The 10000-nt window shown below is 45.9% G+C and overlaps 3 protein-coding genes across 5 annotated transcripts in view; 1 reads left to right on the plus strand and 2 right to left on the minus strand.

Moving 5' to 3' along the window:
• The window catches only part of ppm1e (protein phosphatase, Mg2+/Mn2+ dependent, 1E), a 26747-nt gene extending 22745 nt beyond the window's left edge, over positions 1-4002 (minus strand). For both annotated transcript variants that reach the window (XR_007138805.1, XM_027158496.2), the window contains exon 1: positions 3242-4002. Coding sequence is in view for 1 of the 2 variants with exons in the window: in XM_027158496.2 (XP_027014297.1) it covers positions 3242-3423 (182 nt within the window). In the remaining variant the exon portion in view is untranslated. The remainder of the gene's footprint in view (positions 1-3241) is intronic.
• rad51c (RAD51 paralog C) overlaps positions 1-9570 on the minus strand; it is a 12706-nt gene extending 3136 nt beyond the window's left edge. The window contains exons 1-10 of one of the 2 annotated variants that reach the window (XM_047804872.1): positions 9415-9570; positions 8387-8524; positions 7905-8148; positions 7548-7705; positions 7273-7406; positions 6844-6978; positions 6682-6748; positions 6294-6354; positions 6075-6135; positions 4991-5607 (exon numbers count right to left, since the gene is read on the minus strand). In XM_047804872.1, the coding sequence (XP_047660828.1) occupies positions 5500-5607; positions 6075-6135; positions 6294-6354; positions 6682-6748; positions 6844-6978; positions 7273-7406; positions 7548-7705; positions 7905-8148; positions 8387-8507 (1089 nt within the window). In that variant the 5' untranslated portion in view covers positions 8508-8524; positions 9415-9570 and the 3' untranslated portion in view covers positions 4991-5499. Of the gene's footprint in view, positions 1-4990; positions 5608-6074; positions 6136-6293; positions 6355-6681; positions 6749-6843; positions 6979-7272; positions 7407-7547; positions 7706-7904; positions 8149-8386; positions 8631-9414 lie in introns of those variants that run through there. The other variant, XM_047804871.1, reaches the window with a different exon arrangement.
• The window catches only part of atg101 (autophagy related 101), a 1863-nt gene continuing 1197 nt past the window's right edge, over positions 9335-10000 (plus strand). The window contains exons 1-2 of the mRNA XM_027158505.2: positions 9335-9473; positions 9970-10000. The exon at positions 9970-10000 is cut by the window's right edge and continues 233 nt beyond it. Of these exons, the coding sequence (XP_027014306.1) occupies positions 9982-10000 (19 nt within the window). The 5' untranslated portion in view covers positions 9335-9473; positions 9970-9981. The remainder of the gene's footprint in view (positions 9474-9969) is intronic.

Here is a 10000-nt window from a genome sequence, read left to right on the forward strand (position 1 = left end):
CACTTCCAGAGGGAGAAACACTGATCCTGGCTCCAGCTCTACAAACTCTGCTGTGTGATGGACAATAACCAGTTTTTACTTTCACACCAGTGTGTTTAACATCTCGACTGCTGTCTCTGCATCGAGGCACGGGGTGAGGCACGAGGCACCGCCTCGACGAGGGGAGTACACGCGTGTGAGACGGACGGCTTTAACGAGCTTGAGCTGAATTCCATGTTCGCTATTAGTGTGTGTCAGGAGGACTCCCTGTGGCTCACAGTGTGAGGAGGAAACAGCCCCAATCACTCCATCCCTCCATCCATCACTCCATCAGGATCTCCTCCTGCCATGTAAATCACACTACAGCACCAACACCACACAATCGCACCAATCATCTGATTTACTTCATTTTATCTCAATCTCAGAGATCGGAGTTAAACCACTACCCACCCCCCCACCCCACAAACACACACACACACACACACACACACACACACACACAAACACACACACACACACATCTGACACACAGCAGTTCTAAAGCTTCTTCACACGATATTTGTGTTACTGAGAACTTCACCGTTTAATCACCTCCATCACCACAAATCTCACACCCACACACACCTACACACACCAACACCACACTGTCACACACTTTATACAACGCGTACAGACAAGCGTCTCATCTCACTGCTCCTTCACACACACACACACACACACACACACACACACACACACACACAGCCAGAGAACAAAGGGGATCTCCACCTCTCTCTCCCCTGCTCTATTATTAGATGTTCATCCCGGAGACAAAATAATCACACAGTGAGCTACATCAGTGAGATGGAGAACGAGAGACGAGATGAAGACCAGCAGAAAAACCCCTCGTTACACCCTCGCCTCCGACAGCAACCCCAACCACACCAGACTACTGCGTCTCAACCACACAACACTAACCACAGCTCCAGAAGCGTGTTCCTGCTTCATTTCTCTCATCAGATCTCTCTCTCTCACACACACACACACACACACACACACACACACACACACACGACTGTGTCCCAATTGCTTAGACTGACTAAAGGGTACAGTGCAGTTGTGTCTCAGTTGAAGAAACTCAGCTGAATTTAGGGCACTACTTCGAGTGTAGCCTGCTGATGTAGGGGGGCAAGTGACCGTCCCGTTACCCTGAGGGCAATAAACACAGCGGATTCTTCAACAGGGGACAGTAAAGCACACTATAGAGTGCAGAAGGCTCTTATACGGTGAGCTGCGTCTCAAATCACTTCCTACTCCATTTCCTTCATGACTCCCTGTTACCTGCTCAGTGCAGTCCCCAGGCGACAGGGGGCGCTATATGATCCCATGTGTAGTGTAGTGAAGCTCTTGGGGCATTAGGGACCTCACTCGCTCACTCAGTGTCGTACAGAAGGGCAGAGAAGACACTATTTTTTAGGAGCCACAAAATGGCCGCCCGGTTAACGTCCTGCGTCCTACACCCGGTCCACTAGGCCGTAGAGTTCCTGCACCAACAGGAAGTGGTCTTCCTTCACTCAGCTCCTCGTGTAGTGCTCTTATTTACAGGAAGCTAAAACTAAACGCTTCCTAACAGCACATACATTCTGTACATTACAGTTTCTGCTGAAGTGCACCACAGAGTGAGAGTCTTAGTGCTGCGTCTACGTTATAGAAGAGAGAGAGAAGCGAGACGTAGCGCCCTGATACAGAGGGAACGTCTACACAAGGGAACACGGACACACACACGGTGATACGACGTGCACTACATAGGCAGTGTGTATTATACACAACACTGTCGGCTGAAGGTTAGCTCTAATATAGTGCACTTATATCCAATAAAGGGAGCAAGGAGACATTTGGAAACCCACCACAGAGAAGCAAGAGGCTTTGTGTGTGTAGGGGTGTGTGTGTGTGTGTGTGCGTGTGTGTGTGTGTGTGTGTGTGTGTCTCCTGCATCCCCTTCAAGCAGAGCAGAACAACGCTGCCGACATCTTGAAGAAAAGGTAACCATCTCTGTCTCTCTCACACACACACACACACACACAACACAGCTAATATGTACACAACCTTCACTTGTTTCCTTCTCTCTCTCTCTCTCTCTCTCTCTCTCTCTCACACACACACACACACAGTCGGTTTATATCTCGAACGCTGAATGTCATCTCTGATGTTCTTCTGCACAACCTTAACCACGAGGGCAGATATTTTGTGTTTATTTCATATCTGTTCTATCTGTCTCTCTCTCTCTCTGTCGCTCTCTTTTTCTGTCTGCCTCTCTTTCCTCCCCCTCTGGAAGATTCCTGATGGATGGTGGTTTGAAGAGAAGGAGAAGGAGAGGAGGAGGAGGAGGAGGAGGAGGGAGGCAACTGCAGCAGTGACGCTGTGCAACGCAAAATTGGGGATTTACCACTAGGGCACCTCGAGTAACAGAAACGGAGGGGGACGAAGCTCAACACACCAAGCTCACTGCTTTTAACACACACACACACACACACACACACACAAACACACACAAACACACACACAAAGCTTTTTAATGAACAAAAGCAGAAGAACCTGATGTAAAATTAGTTACAGTGAGAACATTGAGATGAAGAAATTATTCTTAAATCAAAGCCATTAAAATATTTCTATTGTGACCTTCTGCTGCTGCCCCACACACACACACACACACACACACACACACACACACACACTCTCCAGCCCTCTGTTACGTCTTGAAACACAGAATCACACGGGATCAAAGACACGACAAGTACAAACTGTTCATCTGTTCATCAATAAGAGCAGGTGATGAAGACGTCTGGACTGGGATCAGTGTTCAGAACATGGAGAAGTAAAGAGAACATCAGTGTCAAGGTCAGAAGATCACGTCTGTTCTCTCTCTCTCTCAGTTTAGTGTAATGAAAGAATTCCAAAGAGGACATGAGGGTGAAGGCGGCATCATCATCATCATCATCATTAATAACATAATTATTATGTGACATTAACAGCTCCCACAAGACCCCTGCACTAGTCCTGCTTACAGAGGACATGTGAGCTGTAAAACACAACCTACAGGTAGAAAGTGGATGAAACCCCTCAGTTTGGTGCCCTCAGGACCTCTTGAGCTGCTCATCACTGATCTGTGAGGAAACTGTGAGGAAACATGACGTTTGTGACTGAACCTTTAGCTCCTGGTGACCAACACCAGGTTCCTGACCGGATGCTGTGCTTAATTGGCTTGTTATTAATCAGTACTCACTATTTACACAGGTGCTGGAGACACAGGTCCAGACTTTCTCCCTCCAGCTCGTCCTCCACCAGCGTGTCAGACAGCGGGCGCGCGGGAACAGGTGAGTCCTCCGGTAAAGGTGGTCGCATCTCCCTGAGGAACAGCTCCAGGAACCGGCGGTAAGCTTTCTCCTCGCTGCCACAGCCCGCCATCACTCCTTCTCATTCCCGGACACAGCACACACACGGAGGAAGAGGAGGAGGAGAAGAAGAGTGAGGAGGATCTGCTGGCTGGAGTCATGAACGAGCTCCAGGTGCGCGCGTGCACGCGAGAGCGCGTTAACGAGCCGTGTTGGTGACGTCAGGCGCGAGGGGCGGAGTTAGGTAGAAAATAGAAAGAGCGCCCCGCTGATTGGGCGACTACGTCATCCGGTGTCTTTGGGATGAATGAATGAATGGAATCGGCACACGGTGTTCGGTTCACCAACTCTTCCCTCTTTTACAGACCGGATTTAACCGGATTACCGTGAAAGATTTCGACTCGTTGCTTAAATTTGTTCATTTTTTCTCTAAAGTGTAAATGTTATAATTATTAAAGGGCCATTAAAGCATCGCGGTGGTCATTTGGACCAATCAGCTGTAGCCTTCACATCCGGGTCTCGTGTCGGCGTTCTGTCAGTTGGTTACAAACCCTAAATACACAATTTAACTGTCTACAATAACGGACTATTACAAATAAAATAAATGTATAATCTTCAAAATAAAAAAACATTAAAATATCGCAATGTGACAATGACAAGACAAGCTAATTTAGCCACATGCTAACCGTAACGCCGTTAGCCACATGCTAACCGTGGCGAGGCTCAGAAGCGGGGGTTTATGGGACATGGAGTTTTTGGGTGACATCAGCGGTCCCAGTGAATATATAATATATCGATGTAACGAATCATTTAAATATCTTAAAAAGTGAATTTTACGAAATATATTGAAGAACTTTACTTCATGACGTGAAACCAATATATAGGCGCGTGTGCACGTGGGTGACGCTATTTTTAATCGCGATGAAAACGTATAACGTGACGTCGCGTGTTACGTGAGTCAACAGTGACGTCACGAATATGATTTCAGGACAAAGCCTAAAGAAGATCAGACTCAATGTACTTCTACACGCTGTTACACTATTAACACAGTCTACCTGGTGCTGTGCATAAAGTACTGGCACCCCTTTACTCTGCCACTACAGCCACTGACGTCACACCTATAAACAGGCCGAATAACACGTGTTAAATGCAGTTGGACATTCGGTGTCTCGGCTTTCACGGATCTTCCTTATTTTGTTGATTTTCTGATCTTTTCCACTGTGAACCAGAGGCCTTGAAATCCATCAGCTAATTGACCGTGAAAGAGCGACGTCTCGAGACCTGTGAGGCTTTTAATGAAAATGAGCAGTGAAAAGCTCCCCTGATTCCCCAAAGTGGCTCGAGGGAATCGTGATCATCACCACAAACCAATGCTCTGGTGTGCAGTGGGAGTGTATATAGGCCATCAGAGGAGCGGCTGTAAAAATAACTGCTGCTGATTTCACTGGGGCTGAGAGTTAACCCTCCTGCAGTGTGTGTGTGTGTGTGTGTGTGTGTGTGTGTGTGTGTGTGTGTGTGTGTGTGTGTGTGTGTGAGAGTGTGTGTGACCATCAGTAAGCACAATTTATTTATTAAACCAATGTACAGGGAACGACAAAAAAGAAATTAAAATCTCTCTCTCTCACACACACTCACACACATTAAGAGGTTAAATGTATTTTTATGTAAAAGCTGCCTCTATCCATATAAAAGTAAACAGGAAGCTTAACCAGAAAATTTACACTAGCTACATACACTTATTTTTATTATTTGATAAAGACAGTGCAGTAAGGTGCTGTGCTATAAAAAAGATATCTGCAGACAATGAGCTCCTCCTGAAGATTTCTATACAGTGAGTTAAACATACTGGTGACACGTGTAAATCACTTAATATTCAATATGTATATCAATAATAAACTATTATAATTACAATACTTACACCAGTTATTATTCCAGTGATTAGGTTTTAATAGAAATTGTGTAGAATTTGAACAGAAGTTTATATTATTGACTTTTAGGGTCACAAAATGAAGCTTCTGACAGAGTAGAGTGCTTTAGATGAAGTTCAGATCAGTTCACCAGAAAACAGACTGTAGCTTAGTTCTTCCTGTGTACACAGTGTGTGTGGGTGTGTGTGTGTGTGCGTGTGGGGGAGAGAGAGAGAAAGAGATTATCTGTTCTGGTGTTCAATGCGAGGACGTTTACTGTGGCTTCCTGCTGCAGGACTGTGGGACGGGACAGAAGACACTGAAACAGTGGTGTCTCTGAATCCTTCAGCCTTCATCACACAGAGAACACAACCATCAACACAACATGACACCTAATAGTAACATCACTACAGCTGTGTGAGAGTGTACAGGTGTGTGAGTGTACAGGTGTGTGAGTGTGTAGGTGTGTGAGTGTGAGTGTATAGGTGTGTGAGTGTATAGTTATGTGAGTGTATAGTTGTGTGAGTGTATAGTTATGTGAGTGTATAGGTGTGTGAGTGTATAGGTGTGTGAGTGTACAGGTGTGTGAGTGTACAGGTGTGTGAGTGTACAGGTGTGTGAGTGTACAGGTGTGTGAGTGTACAGGTGTGTGAGTGTACAGGTGTGTGAGTGTATAGGTGTGTGAGTGTATAGTTGTGTGAGTGTATAGGTGTGTGAGTGTACAGGTGTGTGAGTGTACAGGTGTGTGAGTGTACAGGTGTGTGAGTGTACAGGTGTGTGAGTGTACAGGTGTGTGAGTGTACAGGTGTTGACTGACCGTGAGCTGGTAGGGAACGTTGGCGTCTCTCTGGCTTGATGATTTATACAGAGACACAAACCTACAGAACGAATAAAAGAACAAACAGTAAACTGGAACATATCAGTTTGTATTTTTGTTGACTGCAGAGGTGATGCACACACACACACACACACACACACACACACACACACACACACACACACACACACACACACACACACACACACACACACTTGCCTTTGTGTTCCTTCCCAGTGCATGATGAGTCTCTGTGTGGCTCCATGGCCCCAAATCTCACCTGATGGACAACCAAGCAGTACACACACACACACACACACACACACACACACACACACACACACACACACACACACACACACACACACAAACACACACACACACACACACACACACACACGGACATAACATAACGGACTGTTAAAGCCACACTTCAGTCTGTACTGCCCTCTACTGGACAACCTGATAATTCACCATTCTACTTGTGCAGACATGCACTTCCCAAAGTGTTAAACTGGAGCCTATTCACTTCTATCACTAGTTAGATACATTAGACTCATCACTTCAGTGACGAAACCAAAGAACGCATCATGAAGGAGCAGATTACCCAGAGCAGGGACGAGCCTGGACTGACCACTCGAGACTTTAGTCGTCATCTGATTGGTCAACACCACCTGAGAACAACACACAGGAGTCATGAGTGTGTAGACAGAGGTAGGGAGGTGTGTGTGTGTGTGTGTGTGTGTGTGTGTGTGTGTGTGTGTCGCACCGCTGGCCCGTGCTGAGCCGATGCTAAGCGAGTGACTTGCTGTGAAAAGCCACTGAGGAGACGAGTCCTCTGAGAGACATCCTCCAGCTCGTGTCTGAACGGGAAAGCCACGCTGTCAATCACCACCAGTCGCACCTGCCATCCCATAATAATCACCTCAATAATCAGGAATAACAAGCTCAATATCTGTTCATGGAAATTTCCTAAACTGCCCAAAAAAAGAGATTTTAAAGTTTTTCTGCTGTTTTTATTTTGTAAAAACAGCTTTTATTATGGTTTCTAGTCTCAGTTTGTACTTTCACTGTTACAGATTAATCCTCCAGACTGACTTCTGTGGCAGAGTGAGCTCTGAAGTTCAGTAGATGTTGGATTGTATCTTCATGTGTTTCCTTCTCTGACCTCTTCCCAGACGAGTGAATGGCTGTGTACCTGTGGACGTTTCCTCAGGAAGTCAGGCAGGAGGTGAAGCTCAGCGAGCAGAGCCACGTGATCATGACAGCGCACGAGGAAGACTCCGGAGAGGATCTTCTCCACGGTGAAGCTCTCTAAAGCTTCACGTTGCTCTGAGAACACACGCGCAGCATAATTACTGATTATACTGTTCTGCCGAATGGTGAGAAGGTCAGCGATGTTATGACATCATCAAAAAGCATAATAGGAAGTTGCAGAACAGAAGAAGGGGGTAAACTGGACTATAAACACACCTTGGTCCTCAGCCAGAGCGGCGCAGTGCTCCACCGCAGCCCGGGCCATGCCCACCAGCCGCTCCACCACAAACCCACCTTCAGTGTCCACGAACACGGCTTCACCCCCTAGTCCTCCAAAACACACCGGGATCTGTACGTCTACAGCCAGCTGCACACTGACACACACACACACACACACACACACACACACACACACACACACACAGAGTAACTGACATTAAATCTCTGGTATGAAGTTCTACCAAACCCTCGCAAAGGTTCTCAATGGCACAATAAAGAATCTCTGACACTTGTTCTGGCTTCCTGATGCTGTGCTGATGAAAGGTGCCATGAGGAGAAACTCTCAGCTCTCACCACAGCTGGGTTTTTCCGATGCCTGGGACGCCACAGATCTCCGTGCTCCTCCCCACGGGAATCCCACCCCCGAGCACAGCGTCCAGCTCCGAACAGAAGGTGACGATGTTGCCCCGCGTCTCCTCCTGGTGCAGGAGATCCAGCGCTGTCAGACTCTGCACCGCTGCCCTCTGCTGGAGGGGCAAGAAGTCATCACGCAGAGTCTGCAACACCTCAGCAGCCTCCACCTGAGATAATCCTGTGGCTGCCAAAGGCATGACATACATTAATGCAGCCACCAACACATTCTACACCATCACATCCCCACGAGTCATAGGTCTGATCTTTAAACCTTTATTCTTCAGAATATGTCAAATATTTTGTAGGCTAAAAGAGCATCTTAATAATGATCTCACTAAATGTCCAGCAGATTAAAAACCACATTTGTTCCATAAAAGGGACACTTTTGCTCTTTGCTCTGGAGTTTTTACACAACAGTGTACCTTTGCACAGCTGGAGCTGCTGCACATCTGTCAGGTCTGCAGCGGTGTGAAATCCAGCGGTTATTAATTTGACCTTCACAGAAGGAGCCAGAGGAGAACTGGACACGGTCCTGAACATCATAACTGAACATCTGAACACTTCATCAGCATGAAACAGAATCACATCAGATATAAATACTGAAAAATATCAAGTAAAGACTGCAGTCTTCACTAATCAACACAGAGTCATTTCCAAACGCGTCTCTGTCCTTTGTCCCTTTTCGCACTCCGTTGAAATCTTCTGCGTATTTATAATAACACCAGTCCTCCAACTTGGAAAGCGAAATATTCTGTTTATAAATAAATAAATCAGTTCACTAAAATGCTAGCTATGCTAACTAACATGCTAAGCTAACTGACACGCTAAGGTATAGATATTTATGGCGCTAAGCTAACTAACATGCTAAGCTAACAAACATGTTAGCGCTAAGCCATAGATATCTATGGCGCTAAGCTAACTAACACGCTAAGCTAACTAACACGCTAAGGTATAGATATCTATGGCGCTAAGCTAACAAACATGCTAGCGCTAAGCCATAGATATCTATGGCGCTAAGCTAACTAACACGCTAAGCTAACTAACACGCTAAGGTATAGATATCTATGGCGCTAAGCTAACAAACATGCTAGCGCTAAGCCATAGATATCTATGGCGCTAAGCTAACTAACATGCTAAGCTAACTAACACGCTAAGGTATAGATATCTATGGCGCTAAGCTAACTAACATGCTAATACTTCTTCCTAAAAAATAACAGCGAAATAAATAAATACATTTTAAATGAAATAAAGAGGAAACGGAAGTAAACCGAATTAAATTAAATACAGATTAAAAAACCGAATTCAAACTTTTTTATTTTTAAGTTGAACATGCGCCTCAATGTATTCCGTAACTACGGGGTGTATGAAGGGACAAACCGGATAAGAAAATCGCGTTTGGAAAAACAAAAACGCTGTGTTCCGAATCGAAGACGTCCATTTTAGATTTTACCGGAAAAACAAACGCGTCAGAAGGAGAATCAGTAACCGCGCAGTACACAGCGGTCTGAGGTGAATGTTGTTGTGTGAGAATGGAGCTTTAAACAACGCACCAGACTTCTGTAGTGTGTGTGTGTGTGTGTGTGTGTGTCTGTGTGTGTGAGAGAGTCTGTGTGTCAGGGAGTGAGTGTGTGTCTGTGTGTGAGTGAGTGTGTGAGAGAGAGTGTGTGTCTGTGTGTGTGTCTGTGTGTGTGAGAGAGTCTGTGTGTCAGGGAGTGAGTGTGTGAGTGAGTGTGTGTCTGTGTGTGTGTGTGTGTGTGTGTGAGAGAGAGTGTGTGTCTGTGTGTGAGAGAGAGTGTGTGTCTGTGTGTGAGAGTGTGTGTGTGTGTGTGTGTCTGTGTGTGTGTGTGTGTCTGTGTGTCAGGGAGTGTGTGAGTGAGTGTGTGTCTGTGTGTGTGTGTGTGTGTGTGAGAGAGAGTGTGTGTCTGTGTGTGAGTGTGTGTCTGTGTGTTAGAGTGTGTGTGTGTGTGAGTTTACTGTATTCATTGTGTTGAGTGTGTGTGTTCAGTGTGTGTTGGGGATGAACTGTCGCTCGGAGG

This window comes from Tachysurus fulvidraco, chromosome 20, assembly GCF_022655615.1.
Source record: "Tachysurus fulvidraco isolate hzauxx_2018 chromosome 20, HZAU_PFXX_2.0, whole genome shotgun sequence".
Lineage (NCBI taxonomy): Eukaryota > Metazoa > Chordata > Actinopteri > Siluriformes > Bagridae > Tachysurus > Tachysurus fulvidraco.